Genomic DNA, 21005 nt, shown 5'->3' with positions numbered 1-21005 from the left:
TTGAAAAATTCCATAACAAATCTCTTGATTCGAAATTAGGGACTCATGTATCATCTGATGAATCCACTTTCTTTTACACTTCTGTATCTCACTCTATCTTGTTTTTTAGTATTATCTAAAATAACTGATGAATTATGAATTTTCCATAACTTAGGTAAATGCTTTACCAACATATGTAGTGTAGTAAAAAAAAATAAATGGAATTTAACTCTTTCATGCTTACTTTAACTAGTTATTTCGGTTTTCTACTGGCTGCTTTAACTATAACCCCAGCTCTATTTATTGGCTTGAACAAGATACGTCTTATTTGAATTGACTGAATAATAATAATTCAGAAAAGCAAAATCTTTCTTTGGGATTCCTGATATTCTACGACTCTTTTCCAGACTAATTAGGAATTCTTTTCTTGGTCATTGAGATTCGTGGATAATTTAGAGTACTATTTAGGGATAGATCGTACCTCTTTTTTTATCCCCCCGAACAAATCGAAATGATTGAAGTTTTTCTATTTGGAATCGTCTTAGGCCTAATTCCTATTACTTTAGCGGGATTATTCGTGACTGCGTATTTGCAATACAGGCGTGGGGATCAGTTGGATCTTTGATTGAGTCATTTTTTTTTTTTTATTGACCTCCTCTCTGGTCTGGAGGAGGTCAAATTGGAGTTACAATTCAATTTTGTTAAATTATTTTACTCTGCTTCGACATAAGATAGATGGAATCACGCTCTGTAGGATTTGAACCTACGACATCGGGTTTTGGAGACCCGCGTTCTACCGAACTGAACTAAGAGCGCTTTCATTCATTCAAAAAGAAAATCTTTTTCTATTCCTAATGTATCTCACGTACGTATAGTCTCCACAAATTCCAGTTATACCCACTTTACTTTAATTGATCTCGTTGCTACTGCCTATAAAGAAGAAAGAAGTAATAGGTAGGGATGACAGGATTTGAACCTGTGACATTTTGTACCCAAAACAAACGCGCTACCAAGCTGCGCTACATCCCTTTTCCAAATTAAATTGTTGTGCAATGCCATTGTACACAATTCCTGTCTTCTTTTCCACATCATAATTTTCTTATTCTTTCTCTATCTATATATAGAACCCTCGTGTCATTTCTTCTTTTTGGTCTCATATAATTAAGGAATTATATACAGCTAAAATCCAATAGAATTTCGCCTATAAAAGAAAGATTACTTTTCCTTGATAATATATAGGAAGAAGGGGTCATCTTTTTATTTTTTAGGGATAGGACAATTTCGGAAAATTTCGTCGATTATGGTTCAGTTTATATATAGCATAAGTTTATGATCATATATGTATTCCAACAAGGAAGGAGGATTTTCAATGCGGGATATAAAAACATATCTCTCTGTAGCACCCGTGCTAAGTACTCTATGGTTTGGTGCTTTAGCAGGTTTATTGATAGAAATTAATCGTTTATTCCCGGATGCTTTGTCATTCCCTTTTTTTTAATTCTAGTTATTGCTATGGGAGGGATAGATTTCTTCGTGATATGACAAAATTTTATCTTATCCTTTTCAATCTTTTTTTAGTATCGGAAGGAAAAAGAAAGAAAAGATGGATTGGGTTGAACCTCAGAGTCATTAAAAATTTGGTAAACCCTATTTTTAAAAATAGAAATTCAATTTAAAGGGGTACCCAAGCTAAATCAGGCCTCAGAAATCAGAGCATAGAAAAAGGCGGGGCTGACTAATTAAATGAAAGGATTTCGAACCAAAATCTTTGCTAATTCGACAAGGATTGTATTCTTTAATTATTTCTCTATTTTTTATTACTTAATTTAAGAATAAAAAAAAATTATTCTAATGAATTTTATTCTTCTTCTTCGGATTCAAAATAGAAGAATAAAAGAATAAGTAGAAGAATTAAATTAAGTCAATCCAAAAGGAAAAGGAGGTTCATGGCCAAGGGAAAAGATGTTAGAATCAGAGTTATTTTGGAATGCATCAGTTGTGTTCGAAAAGGTGCCAATGAGGAATCGACGGGGATTTCTAGATATAGTACTCAAAAGAATCGCCACAATACACCCGGACAATTAGAATTCAAAAAATTTTGTCGTTATTGTCGCAAGCATACGACTCATCACGAAATAAAGAAATAGGAACATCGTGTATTCGATCTTTCCAAACAACAGAAAGAGTAAGAACTTCATATTTTATATATAAATAAAACATAGTATAGAATACAAAATACAAATCAACTCATCTGATTTCCGGTCGATATTATTTCATATGTATAGAGGGTATTCATATACTATAAATATGAATCAAATAAGATATGGATCAAAGAAAAACTACTTCTTCTGGATCCTAAATTAATAAAATAAAGAAGTGCATTTTCCAATTTTAAATTAAATAAGGAATAAATCATGTATACATCTAAACAACCTTTTCTTAAATCTAAGCAACCCTTTAGTAAATCCAAGCAAACTTTTAATAAATCCAAGCAACCCTTTCGTAAATCCAAGCAAACTTTTCGTAAATTCAAACAACCTTTTCGTAAATCTAAACAACCTTTTCGTAGGCGTCCCCGGATTGGCCCGGGAGATCGAATTGATTATAGAAACATGAGTTTAATTAATAGATTTATTAGTGAACAAGGAAAAATATTATCGAGACGAATAAATAGATTAACCTTGAAACAACAACGATTAATTACTCTTGCTATAAAACAGGCTCGTATTTTATCTTTTTTACCGTTTCGTAACTATGAGAACGAAAAACAATTTCAAGCCCAGTCAATTTCAATAATTACAGGTTCTAGACCCAGAAAAAATAGACATATTCCTCAATTAACGCAAAAGTACAATTCCAATCGAAACTTAAGAAACTACAACCAAAATTTAAGAAACAACAACCGGAACTTAAGTTCCGATTGTTGATGTTTTATTCGAATTCGCAAGGGCCAGACCTATATATATTATAAAGAAAGTAATCCAGCTCGTCGATTCCTACCACTTAATCTTAATTTATTGTATCTTCCCGGAGTTCCCTCTCCGGGAATTCATCTTTTATTATTCCAGTATATTACTTTATTTATACCTTTAATTGATGATCTTTATTTTATTGGAAATCGTGTAAAGATTATTTGGATTTGATACAGCTACTTGTGCAAGCATTTTACGATTAAGAATCAATTTCTTCTTGTACAGGTTGTGTATTAATTTACTATAACTATCGAATACTTTATATACCCGCGTTGCTGCGTTTATCCGAGTGATCCACAAACGACGAAAATCCCTCTTTTGCCTACCTCTATCTCGATGAGAGGAAACAAAAGCTCTTTTTACTTGTTGGGTAATCATTCGATTAAGTCTTAAATGAGCCCCTCTAAAGTTTGAGGCAAATGAACGCATTTTTGTTCGTCGTCTCCGGGCTATATATCCTCGCGGAACTCTGGTCATTGAATCAAATTAACCTTAATGAATAACTAATGATTTCTCTTCTTTTAGCCACCCTTTTTCTCATTAATAACAAAACTAATTATTCCGATATATAAAATATTAATTCCAATGGCTTTTGCTATAGTAACCTTCCCAACCACGATTTTTTATTCCACTCCGTTCAGTTATTTCTATACGAAATAACAAATTCATTCTAAATAATACTAAAAAAAATAGTGGGTTCCATCGTTTCTATGGTTCCCTTTTAAACGGTGAGGCCCTCTCTATACACCGGAGCCCTTTCTTTCATCAAAAAGTATTACGAACTTGTATAGTTCACATTCTTTGGCTCTACCTATCCATTATAGAGTAAATAGCTCTTTTCACAATAAGAGTTATCCATACAGTGACGGTATTTAATTATGAAAGTTGGCTAAGTAGCTGACCCTGTTAGTCCGTTCTTTATAAGATAAAAGAGCATAAGCCTTTTTCTTTTTATTACTATTTCCTCCGCTTAATGGATAACCATTTGCTACCAATGGGAGAATTGCTTCTTATTTCCAAATTTAGATAATTCGATTTGCACCAAAGGAAACCAGAAATTCCATATACCATAGAAATCTAGGATAGAGAAGCTATATCCTATTCATTGGTACTAATCAGGGATACTTCAAATTTTTTTTATATTTGTTTGAAGTCATGATCTGAACGAGTCGCACATACACCCTAGCACATGTTCCTCGACGCTGAGGGCATCCTTTAAGCGCAGCCGTTTTTCTAGCATTTCGTATTGGCTGTCTTGCGTTTCTAATAAGTTGTTTAACCGTTGGCATGTTGTATGTATATAGAAAAAAATGGATTGGTTTAGATCCATCTTAACCTGATGATTGCTCATCATGAAGTCTTTCTATTTTCTATTAAATCGAGGAAAACACGAATTTAGCTGTGAAATAACTTTACAAGAAATCCGGACACTACCAATCCTTAAACATTTCCGGAAACCACACTGGATCAGTATCGCAGTGCTTGTCAATCATTTCATCCCCTACAATATCGACAAGTCCATAAGCTTTGGCTTCGTCTGCTGACATAAAAACATCCCTTTCCATGTCTTCGGATACAACCCAAAAAGGCTTGCCTGTTCTTAGTGCATAAACCCTTGTGATCATTTCGCGAACTTTGTGTAACTCTTCTACTTCTAGTAAAAATTCTGGTGTCCTTGCCCGATAATAAGCACTAGCAGGTTGGTGAAGCATAATCCTCGCGTGAGGGAATGCTATACGCTTGGCGGGTTCTCCTCCAAGCAGAATGAAGGACGCCATGGACGCGGCTATTCCGAGGCATATTGTATATATATCTGGTGTCACCGTTTGCATCGTATCAAAAATAGCCATTCCTGAGATTAGCCAACCGCCTGGGGAGTTTATAAACAAAAAAATATCACTAATTCCATCTTCTATACTCAGATATACCATGAGACCTGTAATATGATTCGTGATCTCGCAACGAATCTCTTGACCTAAAAAAAGTGTCCTTTCTCGATACATAACATTGTATAAGTCAACCCAAGTCGCTTCTTCATCTCCAGGAATCCGGTAAGGTACTTTTGGAACACCAATGGGCATATTAGATTAATATTATTAAATTTAAGTAAGAAACACTTTAATATGGAAACGTAAGAATGGAACAGAAAGAAAGAATCTGCAGTTTATTGTCTTAATTTTTATTCTTATTCTATTCTATTTTATTCTTATTCTATTCTATATGAATACTATAGATTCTATTAATACATAGATGGAAAGGTTATACATATAAGAAAGGTAAGACAGATTGAATAAAGAAAAAGGAATGGGTGATTCGAATGCTAAACAAAGAGGGGTAGCGATCTATTCTTCGTTTTTTCCAAATTGGCCAAGTTACCCATTGCATATTGGCACTTATCGAGTATAGAATAGATCTGCTTCTCTTTCTTCTTATGAACAGAATTGGCTTCTTATTTTTAATGGAATGAAATAAATATTCGCGCTTTCTGACACAGAATCCCCTAGAAGGGTTAGGTACAATGGATAATCTTTTTCAATGCGATAAAATAAAGCGACATCGTGTCTATTTTTCTTTGCTAAAGGGGTATTTCCATGGGTTTGCCTTGGTATCGTGTTCATACTGTCGTATTGAATGATCCGGGTCGATTGCTTGCGGTGCATATAATGCACACAGCTCTAGTTTCTGGTTGGGCTGGCTCAATGGCTTTATACGAATTAGCAGTTTTTGATCCCTCTGATCCTGTTCTGGATCCAATGTGGAGACAAGGTATGTTCGTAATTCCCTTCATGACTCGTTTAGGAATAACGGATTCGTGGGGTGGTTGGAGTATTTCAGGAGGAACTGTAACAAATCCGGGTATTTGGAGTTATGAAGGTGTGGCAGCTACGCATATTGTGTTTTCTGGCTTGTGTTTCTTGGCAGCGATCTGGCATTGGGTATATTGGGACCTAGAAATATTCTCTGATGAGCGGACGGGAAAACCCTCTTTGGATTTGCCCAAGATCTTTGGAATTCATTTATTTCTTGCAGGGGTGGCTTGCTTTGGCTTTGGGGCATTTCATGTAACGGGTTTGTATGGTCCTGGGATATGGGTATCCGATCCTTATGGACTAACTGGAAAAGTACAAGCTGTAAATCCAGCGTGGGGTGCAGAAGGTTTTGATCCTTTTGTTCCGGGGGGAATAGCTTCTCATCATATTGCTGCGGGTACATTGGGTATATTAGCGGGCTTATTCCATCTTAGTGTCCGTCCGCCTCAACGTCTATATAAAGGATTACGTATGGGCAATATTGAAACTGTACTTTCCAGTAGTATCGCTGCTGTTTTTTTTGCAGCTTTCGTAGTTGCTGGAACTATGTGGTATGGGTCAGCAACGACCCCAATCGAATTATTTGGGCCTACTCGTTATCAGTGGGATCAGGGATACTTTCAGCAAGAAATATATCGAAGAGTTAGCAATGGTTTAGCCGAAAATCTTAGTTTATCAGAAGCTTGGTCTAAAATTCCCGAAAAATTAGCCTTTTATGATTATATTGGTAATAATCCGGCAAAAGGGGGATTATTCAGAGCGGGCTCAATGGACAATGGGGATGGAATAGCTGTTGGATGGTTAGGACATCCCGTCTTTAGAGATAAAGAAGGACGTGAGCTTTTTGTACGCCGTATGCCTACTTTTTTTGAAACATTTCCGGTTGTTTTGGTAGATGAGGAGGGAATTGTTAGAGCGGACGTTCCTTTTAGAAGAGCAGAATCCAAATATAGTGTTGAACAAGTAGGCGTAACGGTGGAGTTCTATGGTGGCGAACTTAATGGAGTAAATTATTCTGATCCTGCTACTGTAAAAAAATATGCGAGGCGTTCTCAATTAGGGGAAATTTTTGAATTAGACCGGGCTACTTTGAAATCCGATGGTGTTTTTCGCAGCAGTCCAAGGGGTTGGTTCACTTTTGGTCATGCTACCTTTGCTTTGCTCTTCTTTTTCGGACACATTTGGCATGGCGCTAGAACATTGTTCCGAGATGTTTTTGCTGGTATTGATCCAGATTTGGATGCTCAAGTGGAATTTGGAACATTCCAAAAAGTGGGAGATCCAACTACAAAGAAACAGGCAGTCTGATACACATTGTTATGGTATCTTTCACCTCTCTTTTTTGATTTGACATCTCCCATCCTTTCTTTGACTCTTTTTCTTTCTTTATATGGGAAATTCTCCCAAATGACAAATGAATAGGTGTGGAAGTTATAATTGTAAATAAACCACGATCGAATCTATGGAAGCATTGGTTTATACGTTCCTTTTAGTTTCGACTTTAGGGATAATTTTTTTCGCTATCTTCTTCCGAGAACCACCTAAGGTTCCACCAACTCCAACTAAAAGAATAAAATAATTTCATTTAAGTAAGAAGTCTCCCAGATAGGGGGACTTCTTACTTAAATTAGTCTCCGTGTTCTTCGAATGGATCTCTTAATTGTTGAGAGGGTTGCCCAAACGCGGTATATAAGGCATACCCAGTAAAGCTTACAAGTAAACCAGATATGGAGATGGCGACTAAAGTTGCTGTTTCCATTTTTATAGAATTTCAAGATTACAATGGATCTACGAAAAGATCGTGTATTTACAACTACAACGGAATAGTATACAAAGTCAACACCAATGATTAAATATAATTTATGGCTACACAAACCGTTGAAGATAGTTCTAAACCTAGGCCAAAACGAACTGGTGCAGGTAGTTTACTGAAACCCTTGAATTCGGAATATGGGAAAGTCGCCCCGGGTTGGGGGACTACTCCTTTTATGGGGGTCGCAATGGCTTTATTCGCTATATTCCTATCTATCATTTTAGAAATTTATAATTCTTCCATTTTACTGGATGGAATTTTAACCAATTAGGTTTCTACTAACTAAAACTAGGAAGTCAGAGTTTTTCCATCCAAAAAAGCCTTTCTAGTTTAAGCTCTACATTTCTAGATATTATGGTAGTTCGACCGCGGAATTTTTTTGTTTCGGTATCTCTGGAATATGAGTGTGTGACTTGTTAGAATTGATCCTATTGATAATACATAGAAAGGGCCTGTTATCTCTATCAAGATGATTCTAATTCGTCAGATATTATTTATTCTAGTATCTGGAACACGAAATAGATAGAGTGGATCAAAAAAAATGGAACTATGATTCATACTCACTATTAAGACCTCGCAACCAGACTGAAAAATTCAAGTAGTTCTTAAATAAAAATAAAAAAGAAATTTTCTTCCTTACAATTTTGTTTGCCCAAAAGACAACTTTTTTTCTATCGATTTTGTCGAGTCATTACACTGATTCAATTTCAATAAATGATTATCAAGCGGTTCTTATTCGAAGAACCCTTGCCTTTTGTTTAGCTTGAGACTAAATCATCGTGGCTCTAGTATGAATCTAAGGTTTTAATTGAACTGATTCATAGGATCACAACAAGATAATTTCTATATTACGCATAAAAAAAAATCCAAAATAGGGAAGAGAAAAGTCAAGAAGCCTCTAATGACCAACATAAGGGAAAGGAAGAAAGAAAGACGCGCCAACTTGAGATTTTTTGGCATTATCATCACAAAGAAGATATTCCGGATTTTTTTTATTTGCTATCTTCAAGGCAAATCGACCCGATTCAGTGGCTGATGAAGTTTTGAACCTTTTTTCTAATATTCGTTGAAAATTTGTGTGTTTCTGCTTGAGCCGTACGAGATGAAATTTTCATATACGGCTCTTAGAGGGGGGCGTGGGTTAGTTACCTATCTCAATAAAGTATGATTGGTTTGAGGAACGTCTTGAGATTCAGGCAATTGCGGATGATATAACTAGTAAATATGTTCCTCCCCATGTCAACATATTTTATTGTTTAGGGGGAATTACACTTACTTGTTTTCTAGTACAAGTCGCTACCGGTTTTGCTATGACTTTTTACTACCGACCAACCGTTACAGAGGCTTTTTCCTCGGTTCAATACATAATGACCGAGGCCAACTTTGGTTGGTTAATCCGATCAGTTCATCGATGGTCAGCAAGTATGATGGTTTTAATGATGATCCTGCATGTATTTCGTGTGTATCTCACAGGGGGATTTAAAAAACCCCGTGAATTAACTTGGGTGACAGGTGTGGTTTTGGCTGTTTTGACTGCATCATTTGGTGTAACTGGTTATTCTTTGCCTTGGGATCAAATTGGCTATTGGGCAGTCAAAATTGTGACAGGTGTACCTGACGCCATTCCGGTAATAGGATCGCCTTTAGTGGAGTTATTACGCGGAAGTGCTAGTGTGGGCCAATCCACTTTGACTCGTTTTTATAGTTTACATACCTTTGTACTGCCTCTGCTTACTGCCGTATTTATGTTAATGCACTTTCCAATGATACGTAAGCAAGGTATTTCGGGTCCTTTATAGGGAAGGCATATCATAGAGAATTCTAATTCTCATATATCATATCGGGTAGGTTGTGGTATTTCATTGCTACAAGCATGGGTTATTGTAAAATAACACATGTCATTTGGATACTTCTCTTCAACTCCGAAGTATTTTTATACGATACAAATAGTTGAAGTTAATTTTACGAAAGAAAAAAGGCGGATTATGGGAGTGTGTGACTTGAATTATTGATTTGGCCATGCAGATAAAGAATTGGATCTGCCACATTAGAATTCACAACCAAAGGTGTCTCCGCATCCAATCAACATGTAAGTCCCCTACCTAGGAAGGATAGGCTGGTTCACTTGAGGAGAATATCTTCTATGATCATACCGCAACCATGTCATCCATGAACAGGCTCCGTAAGATCCCATAGAGTGGAAATGGAATCAGTCATGTGACATGATCCAATTCTCTATTTATTACACTTACCTTTTTATTATAGTATGGAAATGCATTCATTTTCTTTGCATCGATTGTGATCCGCAATACTATCGGAGTAAAAGAAGGGATCTAAGGAAGAATGTAGGCTAAACTTTTTGATTTTTTATTAGTAACAAGTAAATATTTTGTTTGGAGGTAAGAAACTTGCGATATTGAGGGGATAAATACCAACTAATCAAGAGACATGAGACAATCCACAAAGCAATTGATCATGATCAAATTTGTAAGCCCACTTGGATATTGAGCATTTACCCATAAGAATAGGATTATTTTCAATGAGTAGTGGTAGGTGCAACTTTGGAAAAGAGAATCTGATAAAGCTTTTTTTGTCTAGAGTCATTGAGTCATTATATACCTTAATTCTATTAAGGATCTTCCGCGGTCTTATTTCTTTCACTCTTGCTCGAGCCGGATGATGATAAATTCTCATGTCCGGTTCCTTTGGGGGATGGATCCTAAAGAGTTCACCTATCCCAATAACAAAGAAACCAGACTTAAATGATCCTGTATTAAGAGCTAAATTAGCTAAAGGGATGGGACATAATTATTACGGGGAACCCGCATGGCCCAACGATCTTTTATATATTTTTCCAGTAGTAATTCTAGGTACTATTGCATGTAATGTAGGTTTAGCGGTTCTCGAGCCATCAATGATTGGTGAACCGGCAGACCCGTTTGCAACTCCTTTGGAAATATTACCCGAGTGGTACTTCTTTCCCGTGTTTCAAATACTCCGTACGGTACCCAATAAGTTATTGGGCGTTCTCTTAATGGTTTCTGTGCCAACAGGCTTATTGACAGTACCTTTTCTAGAGAATGTCAATAAATTCCAAAATCCATTTCGCCGCCCAGTAGCTACGACCGTTTTTTTAATCGGTACTGTAGTAGCTCTTTGGTTAGGTATTGGAGCAACACTACCCATTGATAAATCGTTAACTTTAGGTCTTTTTTAGATTTTTTTTGATTCATTCAACCATGAAGTACCATAGGTATCTAGGAAATAGTTACTTCCAAGTAGAATCTTCCCTAGATACCTAAAATCCATTTTATTATTTTATTATGATCCATTTCGCGAAAATATAGATTGTACCAAAGATGCAAAATTGTTTTCTTTTTTCTTTTTATTCTATTCTAACTCGAAAAAGAAGAAGAAAAAAAATTGCAATGGATTTAAAACGAGAGTTTATTCTTAAGTAAATCAATTGGGAGATGCTTCTCTAGAGTGTCCCATATATGTTTTCTATCTTCCATACGAAAACTGTCAATTCTCATAAGATCTTCTTCAGTCTTACTCAAAAGGTCCAATAGTGTATGTATATTGGCCCTTTTTAGACAATTATATGTTCTAGAAGTTAATTCTAATTGATCAATAAAAATACAATTCAATGGAATTCCTTTTTTGTTTTTCTTTAGATTAGTTAATCTTTTTTGAAAAGTAAAAAGGGGTGGAGTAAACCTGTTTTTATTTTCTTCGAAACTAGTGCCCTCTTCCTCGGCGTGTAGAAAAGGAAGAAATAAATCAATCAAATTACGAGAAGCCTCATAAAGCGCTTCCTTAGGGGTTAAACTTCCATTAGTCCATATTTCTAGAAAAAGTATCTCGTGTTTTTCATTTCCATTCCCACAAGAAAAAATACTATAATTCACATTTCGAACAGGCATGGATACAGCATCTATAGGATAACTTCCATCTTGATAGTTCTTTCTGAGTTCTGTCTGATATCCACGATCTCTCTTGATCTGTAAATCAATACAGAAATCAATGGGCTCTGTCAAGTTAGCTATAGGTTGTGCCGTATCAACGGTTTCTACGGAAGGCGGTAAGATGATATCTTGAGCAGTTATGTATCTAGGACCTTTGACGCAAATTGATGCGTCTCTAACTCCATAGAGATTACTTCTCAATACAATTTCTTTCAAATTTAGTAAAATTTCTTGTACGGATTCTTCAATACCTGCTATTGTAGAATATTCGTGTGGCACGCTCCCAAATTTTGCACGTGTGATACATGTTCCTTCTATTTCGCCAAGTAAAGCTCTTCGCAAGGCAATACCAACGGTGTCCGCTTGACCTTTTCTAAGCGGGGACAGAATGAAACGACCATAATAAAGACGCTTACTATCTACTCTTGATTCAACACACTTCCACTGTAGTGTTTGAGTGGATCCTGCTACCTCCTCTCGAACCATAATAGACTAGTATTATTATTTTATCATTGAATCGTTTATTTCTCTTGAAAGTTGAAAGCGGGTTAATTCTTTTACAGACGTCTTTTTTTAGGTGGTCGACATCCATTATGCGGCATAGGTGTTACATCGCGTATACAACTTAATCGCACACCACTTTTAGCAATGGCTCGTAATGCGGCATCTCTTCCACTACCAGCGCCCTTTACCATAACTTCTGCTCGTTGCAAACCTACTGTACGAATAGCATCTACTGCTGTTCTTTGACCAGCATAGGGTGATGCTTTTCTTGAGCTTTTGAATCCACAAGTACCGGCCGAGGACCAGAAAACCACCCGACCTTGTGGGTCTGTAACAGTTATAATGGTATTGTTGAAACTAGCTTGAACATGAATAACCCCTTTTGTTATTCTACGTGCACTCTTCCGTAAACTAAAACGTGCATTCCTACGTAAACCAATACGCACTTTCTTACGTGAACCAATTTTTGGTATAGCTTTTGCCATATTTTATTATCTCATAAATATGAGTTAGAAATAAAAAAAAAGATACAAAGATATCCGTTTCAGGGTAAAATACACCCTTTACTTTAATTATTTGAAATTATTTTATTTGGAATTGGAACATTTCCGCGGGTACTTTTTTTTTACTTTTTAGACAGTAAAGTTCTTTTTCGAAAGATTACCCCTGTCTTTGTTTATGCTTCGGATTAGAGCAAATCACTCTAATTCGTCCACGCCTACGAATCAGTCGACATTTTGTACAAATTTTACGAACGGAAGCTCTTATTTTCATATTTCCGTATCCTTTTTTAAACTATGAATCTAATATTTTGGAAAAAAATAAGTCTCTTCGCTTGAATTTTAGAACTTAGAATTTATTACCCTAGAAAAAAAAAAGAAAAACCTAATCCTTTGAATCTTTGGTATTCTTCAAATCTTCGCTATCCTTCAAATCTTCGCTATCCTTCGAGTCTTCGATACGCTTCGAATCCTTATGGGGAAGTCTATAAATTATACGTCCCTTGCTTGAATCATAACGACTTACTTCAATTTTGACCCTATCCCCCATCAGTATTCGTATAGAACTAGACCGGATCTTTCCTGAAATATAGCCTAGGATGATGGTGTCATTCTCTAGCCGAACGCGGAACATTCCATTGGGTAGGGCTTCCGTAACTAAACCTTCAAAAGTAACTTTTGCTTCTCTCGGGTTTTTTTTTTCTCTCCTATTTTTTTTTTCTGTCATATTTTTTTCTCCTATTTTTCCATTTTTATTTTCAAAATAGGAAGGGCGAGGTAGAATTCGAGCACTATAGGCGGGGCGATTACCATATATAACATAAGACTTCTCCCCCAATTCTGTTTAGTCGAGCTTCTCGATCTGTCATTATCCCTCGAGAAGTAGAAAGAATAGCAATTCCCATTCCACCCAAAACTTTAGGAATTCCTTGATAGTTGGTATAAATTCGTAAGCCGGGTCGGCTAATACGCTTTAAAAAAGTTCTTGTTCTATATATTCCTTTTCGAGTCTTTCTCTTTTGATGTCGCAAAGTTGAAACCAAGAAATATCTGTTACGTTCCTGATGTTTCCGAACACTTTCAAGAAAACCCTCTCGTAGAAGTATTTTAACAATGTTTTCGGTAATATTTGTAGATACTACTCGAACTGTTCCTTTTTTATTCATGTCCGCGTTTCTTATAGAAGTTAGTAAATCAGCAATAGTGTCCTTGCCCATAAGACTCTAATTCTAGGTTCCTCCTAATTTTTCTATAATCAACATGTTTTCTTTTTTTTTCTTTTCATTTTGGATTTTAAAACATATACGTAAAACACAATCTACTAATATTAATTCTTTGATCTAAATTTCGCCTACTAGTATTTATAATACTTCAGGAGCTAATGAAACTATTTTGGTAAAATTCAATTCTCTCAATTCCTCGGCAATCGCGCCAAAAACTCGAGTTCCTTTTGGGTTGCCTTTTTGATCAATTATAACCGCAGCATTGTCATCATAGCGGATTATTATACCGTCTTCGCATTTGAATTCTTTACATGTACGTACAATTACAGCTCGAATTACTTCGGATCTTTCTAGAGGCATTTGGGGCAATGCGTCTTTGATTACAGCAACAATAACATCACCAATACGAGCATATCGCTGATTACCAGCAGCTCCTATGACTCGAATACACATCAATTTTCGAGCTCCACTATTGTCTGCTACATTTAAAAGGGTCTGAGGTTGAATCATATTATTTTGATTTCAATTTGTTATTTCAATGCAAAAGGATGAAAGAAATATTGTCTTTCCAGAAAGAAAAACCGGGCATTTTTTTTCTTCCATACCCCTTTTAGGGTTCTATATCTCTAATCGAATAAATTGACTTCGTATGGGCATTTTACTGGCCGCTATGGAGATAGCTGCTCTAGCTACAGTTTCAGATACTCCCCCCATTTCATAAAGTATACGACCTGGTTTAACAACGGCTACCCAATATTCGGGGGACCCCTTTCCCGAGCCCATACGTGTTTCCGTGGGTCTTAGTGTAACCGGTTTGTCGGGAAATATACGTACCCATATTTTTCCACCACGACGTGCATATCGTGTTATTGCTCTTCGTCCTGCTTCTATCTGTCTCGCCGTGATCCAAGCGGGTTCAAGTGCTTGAAGAGCATATCTACCAAAACAAATACGATTGCCTCGGAAGGATTTTCCTTTCATTCTTCCTCTATGTTGTTTGCGAAATCTGGTTCTTTTGGGGTTATAGTCGATGGTTCTCTTTCTTAGTTCCATCTCTACTCCAAAACTGGACATGAGAGTTTCTTCTCATCCAGCTCCTCGCGAATGGAATGAGAAAGCATGTAAATAAATTTCTCTAATTCCATAATATTTAAAAATATTACGGTACGGATAGATACACATTAATAGATAATAGAAAAAGTTAGGTTTTTTTTTTATTTTTATATTGAATTTGTTAAAACAGAAAAATATAATATATAGTCAAAAAAGAAGATCTAGAATATATCCAGATGTGTGTGGATATTTATCTAAATTCTATATTTATAGATAATAATGTAGTCCTTCTAAAAAATATCCTTATTTTTACTCTTATTGAATCGCGGTAAAGTATTCTAATTCAATAAGAATTTCGCGGGCGAATATTTACTCTTTCCTGTCTTATTTGTTAATTTATAAACTTACCAAATAAGACAATTTTTTTGGTTTGTTCCGCCATCCCACCCAATGAAGTGTTAGGATTCTTTTCAATAAAATCCTATGGAATCATAGGTTCTGTCGTTCCCACTGCTTCTCCTTGAATGGTTAGGTCTGAATCCCGCAACGGAGCTTCCAAAAAATTTCTTTCCGAGTTAATTTTCTCAGTTTTATTAACCCGGGCGGCTCTTTATTATTGCTTAAAATTTGTAGTTCTTCTTTCAAGTTACAATTTTTCATTCTCTATTAGTTTTATTATATTGATGCTTTTTCACATTGCCTTTTATGATGTAATTCATAGACCATACACAGTGGAATTCTATATCTTATTTATTTCCTCTTCCTTCTTTCTATCATCCCTCCCTTTATCCACATCCCTTTAGTTTTGCTTCACAACCTAGAATCCCATTTTTTTTTTAGATAAAAAAGTGCAGTTGCTACAACTATATGACACATCTACTCATTTATGATAGAGGTATTTATTCATATAGTGACTGTTTCTTAGTTAGGATCTCGACAATACGAAGCAATAGGTTGGTTATTAGTATTAGTTAATTTTCTATAATTACTAAGTTTTTTTCTTTAAAAAAGAAAAAAAAATAACGAGTCACACACTAAGCATAGCAATTATATTAAATGATTTATCAATTTTCATTAAATCTTATAGAAAGAGGTAGAATTTCTTCTTTTGCAGGGATTTCAGGAAAAAAGTCTCTTGTCATTTTTTATTCTATCAATGGACAGAATTCGAAGACAAGATTAGTTATTCTTCGTCTACGAATATCCAAATTTTTACACCTAATACTCCATAGATAGTTCGAATTGGATAGCAGCAATAATCAATTTTAGCGCGGATTGTTTGGAGGGGAAGTCTGCCCCTTTTAATGGATTCGGCACGTGCAATTTCTTTTCCTCCGAGACGACCCGCAATTTTTACTTTTACTCCCCTTATATCTGCTTTTTTAGTTAATTCAATGGCTTTTTTCATTGCCTTTCGGAATGAAACTCTATTTTTTAATTGGAAAGCTATATATTCTGCAAGAATGTTAGGCTGTCTATAAGGTTCTTTAACTTTTTCGATAGAAATATTAAATCTCTGGTTTACAGAGTTAATTTCCTTTTGTAGATCTTTCTCTAATTCTTCGATTGCTCCTTTTTTCTTTAATAAATTTGGGAATCCAATATGGATTATGACGTGGATCGTATCGATTTCTTTTTGAATTTCTATATGTGTAATTACTTCGGAACTTGAACCTGAGTCCATTTTTCTATTATGTGTAATTACTTCGGAACTTGAGTCTGATTCTATTTTTCTATTCGAGCCCTTTTTCCTATTCTTTTGTATATAGTTCTTGATACAATCCCTTATTTTTTTATCTTCCTGTAGACCTTCAGAATAATTTTTTGGTTGTGCGAACCAAAAGGAATGGTGTTTTTGGGTTGTACCAAGTCTGAAACCGAGTGGATTTATTTTTTGTCCCATATTTTTCTATTCTATATTTTTTTTTACTGGGAATCGAAATCTTAGATGGATCTAAAGGTTATTTAGATTTCTTTACTATATTTAGTACAATTGTTATATGACACATGCTTTTTTTTATAGGGAAACTACGTCCTCGAGCTCGAGGTCTGAATTTCTTCATAATAGTACTCCTACTGACTTCGGCTTTAGTAATGAATAAATTCGCTTTGTCGAAATCCCTATAATGAGTTGCATTTGCGGCTGCCGAATAAACCAACTTTAAGATGGGATAAGATGCTCGATAGGGCATGAGGTTCAGTATCATAACAGTTTCCTCGTAGTAACGCCACCGAATCTCGTCAAGAACTCTTTGTGCTTTGAAAACAGACATAGGGATACGTTTTTGTGCTTTGAAAACTCTCTCGAACTTAAGTAGACGATCGGTTGGAACTTTCCTTGCGAGTTTCCTTAGCCCACTTTTCTTCTTCTTTATCCTAGGGATATACTTTACTAGTTTGAAACTTGTCATAAATAAGTTTATTCCCCGCCTACCTTTACTTTATTTTGAATCTTTTTTTTCTTCTTAATCTTTCTATTCAGAATTCAGTTAACGACGAGATTTAGTATCCTTTCTTGCATTTTCATAACTCGTAAAATGCCGAGTAGGCACGAATTCTCCCAATTTGCGACCTACCATAGGATTTGTTATGTAAATAGGTATATGTTCCTTTCCATTATGAATCGCAATTGTATGGCCAACCATTGTGGGTAGAATGCTAGATGCCCGGGACCACGTTACTATTGTTTCTTTCTCCTCCTTCATATTGACCTTTTCTATCTTTGCCAATAAATGATGAGCTACAAAAGGATTCGTTTTTTTTCGTGTCACAGCTGATTACTCCTTTTTTCCTTTTTAAAGAGTGGCATTCTATGTCCAATATCTCGATCGAAGTACGGAGGTCAGAATAAATAGAATAATGATCAACGGAAAAAAGAAAAAAATCCTTTAGCTGGATAAGGGGCGGATGTAGCCAAGTGGATCAAGGCAGTGGATTGTGAATCCACCATGCGCGGGTTCAATTCCCGTCGTTCGCCCATCGCATTATTGCAAATTCCAAAAATGCAATTTTCCATATTCCTAGTTACGTATTTACTTACGGCGACGAAGAATAAAACTATCGCTATATTTTTTCCTTTTCCTAGTTCTTCTTCCAAGCGCAGGATAACCCCAAGGGGTTGTGGGTTTTTTTCTACCAATGGGAGCTTTCCCTTCACCGCCCCCATGGGGGTGGTCCACAGGGTTCATAACTACCCCTCTTACTACGGGGCGTTTACCTAGCCAACACTTAGATCCGGCTCTACCCAAACTTTTTTGGTTCACCCCAACATTACCCACTTGTCCGACTGTTGCTAAGCAATTTTGGGATACTAAACGGACCTCCCCAGATGGTAATCTTAAAGTGGCCGATTTACCCTCTTTTGCAATGAGTTTCGCTACAGCACCTGCTGCTCTAGCTAATTGCCCACCCCTTCCACGTGTGATTTCTATGTTATGCATGGCCGTGCCTAAGGGCATATCGGTTGAAGTAGATTCTTCTTTTCTCTCAAAAAACCCCTTCCCAAACTGTACAAGCTTCTTCCAAAGCATACGGCTTTCTAGATGTATATGACGATCTCTAGACAGATGGATCTTATATGAATCATATGATGAAGTACCACATGAGTGGATATATAGGAAAGGAATCCAAATCTGCCGAATCGCTCATGTTATGATCTTCTACATCCTAGGTCTCTGCGTTCCGTCATCTGGCTTATGTTCTTCATGTAGCATTCAGATCGAATGACTCTATGAAATTACGTCGATACTTCCACATATTATGGGTAACGTAGGAGACATCCCTATTTTCCCCCGGGGGTCTTAATTACCACTGCTTAGCTTTCAATTTGCCTCTGACCATCAAATTAAATGTGAATAACCCGTCCTCCTCTCTTTGAAACAAGGGGCGCTTCCGGTTCTGTGCGTGCTTCAAACAATTTTGTCTTCTCCATATTACCATATCTCTAGAGTCAATAATTTTCTATGAGGAACTACTGAACTCAATCACTTGCTGCCGTTACTCAACAGTTTTCTGTTGAGGTCTATCCCGTAGAGGTAGTCAAATTGGATCAGTGATCGATTTCTAGGTTTCGTCGTAAACCTAATTGGTTACTTCCAATTACGTAAATCAATAGTTCAAACCGCACTCAAAGGTAGGGCATTTCCCATTGATATAGGAACTTTTGTACCAGAAACAATAGTATCTCCAATTATAGCCCCTCTGGGATGTAAAATATATCTCTTCTCACCATCCCCATAGTGTATGAGACAAATGTATGCATTTCGATTAGGGTCGTATTCTATGGTTACGATTCTACCAGATATGTCTTTTTGATTCCGTCGAAAATCTATTTTACGGTATAGGCGCTTATGACCTCCCCCTCTATGCCTTGCGGTAATGATTCCTCTGGAATTACGACCTTTACCACAACGGTGCCGTCCATGGATCAAATTATTTCGTGGATTGGATTTCACTTGCCTGTCTACGGTTCCCTTGCGTGTGCTCGGGATAGGTGTTTTGTATAAATGTTTCGCCGTATTATTAAGTATTCTCCTTTAGTTTTTTTCTCTATCTAGAAGTGGAATAGAATAACCCGGTTGAAGGGTAATGATCATACGTCTGTAATGCATTGTATGGCCCAGAATAGGTCCTATTCTTCTACCTTTTCCAGGTAGTCGATGGCTATTCACAGCTACCACCTTAACACCAAAGAAGAGTTCGACCCAATGCTTTATTTCTGTCTTAGTGAATCCCGATTCGACATTAAAAGTATATTGATTCTTTCCCAATAAACGAAGACTTTTTTCTGTAAATACTGCGTATTTGATTCCATCCATAAATCGACTTTCCCTCCTATGCTCTGAGTTCCAGTATCGATAAGAATTCGAGTTCTTATTGTTCTTATGTTATGGTATGAATATACCATACCAATTCGTTATGTATGGATGATGGATGAGATTCCATGGATAGAGAGCCAGTTCCAATAGACTTATGGAATGTTCCCGTTCGTGTGCATCCAGCAGGAATTGAACCCGCAAATTTACCAATTATGAGTTGGGCGCTTTAACCATTCAGCCATGGATGCTTAACAGGGATCATCGTACATCGTAAATAACCAATTTTCATATAGAAAGACATATCATAGAAAAATGAAATCGAAAATATTCCGAGATGGCAAATATTCGGAGATGACTATGAAAACACCTCTCTGGATCCTCGAATTGAAAGAGAGATTGAGAGGGATCAAGAATCCTAATTCTCGCTATTTGGAATGGATCCAATTCTATTGAGTCTGACTCATAGTGATCATTTCTCTTTAGCAAAGAATGACCTTGGTTATCAAAGGATTGAACAACCGGGATCCATTTCCTTATGATACCTAGTTGGCATTGATAACAAGGATCTAATGAATTATGAGTTTAATAGATCCTCTTTAGCAGAAAGACGTATATTCCTTGCTCATTATCAGACAATCACTTATTCCCAAACCTCGTGTGGGACTAATCGTTTTCATTTACCATCTCATGGAAAACCCTTTTCGTTCCGCTTAGCCCTATCGGGTATTTTAGTGATAGGTTCTATAGGAACTGGACGATCCTATTTGGTCAAATACCTAACGAAAAATTACGATTTTCCTTTCATTAAGGTACGAGGGCTTCTTATTCCACAAGAACGAAAGCACCTTTTCATTCTTTCATATACTAGGGGTTTTTACTTGGAAAAGACAATGTTCCATACTAAAGGATTCGGGTCCATAACCACGAGTTCCAGTGCACTAGATCTTGTAGCACTTAGCAACGAGGCCCTATCCATTAGTATTCCACATAAGAAATCCATTCTAGAAAAAAATACAATTAGATTAGCTCTTCATAGACAAACTTGGGGTTTGCGAGCCAAGGTAAGATCGGCTCGGGATCATGGGACCCTTTTCTATCAGATAGGAGGGGCTCTTGTACAAAATAGACTTACTAAGTAATAACCCCATAGAATCTATCTATATAAAGATAAAGAGGCAATCGTGTCAGGAAGCGGGTTTTTCTTTGGCCAAAAGGTACTTCGAACTTGGAACGAGCATGAAGAGATTAACGAGACTTCTTTCTCTTTTGAGTTTTTCTGGCGGACCTGCCGCGCAAGATCTTTGGTCTTCCCCTGGAACCGATGAAAAAAAGTGGATCGCTTCTTATGTACTCGCTCAGAATGATT

The 21005-nt window shown here is 36.4% G+C and overlaps 1 protein-coding gene and 2 non-coding genes across 3 annotated transcripts; all 3 read right to left on the bottom strand.

Moving 5' to 3' along the window:
- Positions 1–721: 721 nt before the first annotated feature.
- TRNAW-CCA lies at positions 722–795 on the bottom strand. The gene has a single exon. It is a non-coding gene; the product is annotated as a tRNA-Trp (tRNA).
- Positions 796–934: 139 nt separating this feature from the next.
- On the bottom strand, positions 935–1008 carry TRNAP-UGG. The gene has a single exon. It is a non-coding gene; the product is annotated as a tRNA-Pro (tRNA).
- Positions 1009–17287: 16279 nt separating this feature from the next.
- LOC123419614 (50S ribosomal protein L2, chloroplastic) lies at positions 17288–19881 on the bottom strand. Its single transcript, XM_045107201.1, has 3 exons — positions 19847–19881; positions 18949–19355; positions 17288–18285 (listed from the first exon to the last, which is right to left on the bottom strand). Exons 1-3 carry the CDS (start codon positions 19879–19881, stop codon positions 17855–17857), a joined length of 873 nt encoding a protein of 290 aa, XP_044963136.1. The 3' UTR covers positions 17288–17854.
- Between the last annotated feature and the right edge of the window lie 1124 nt (positions 19882–21005).

The sequence above is a fragment of the Hordeum vulgare genome, unplaced genomic scaffold (assembly GCF_904849725.1).
Source record: "Hordeum vulgare subsp. vulgare unplaced genomic scaffold, MorexV3_pseudomolecules_assembly, whole genome shotgun sequence".
NCBI lineage: Eukaryota > Viridiplantae > Streptophyta > Magnoliopsida > Poales > Poaceae > Hordeum > Hordeum vulgare.
This window is presented reverse-complemented; position numbering and strand designations above follow the sequence as displayed.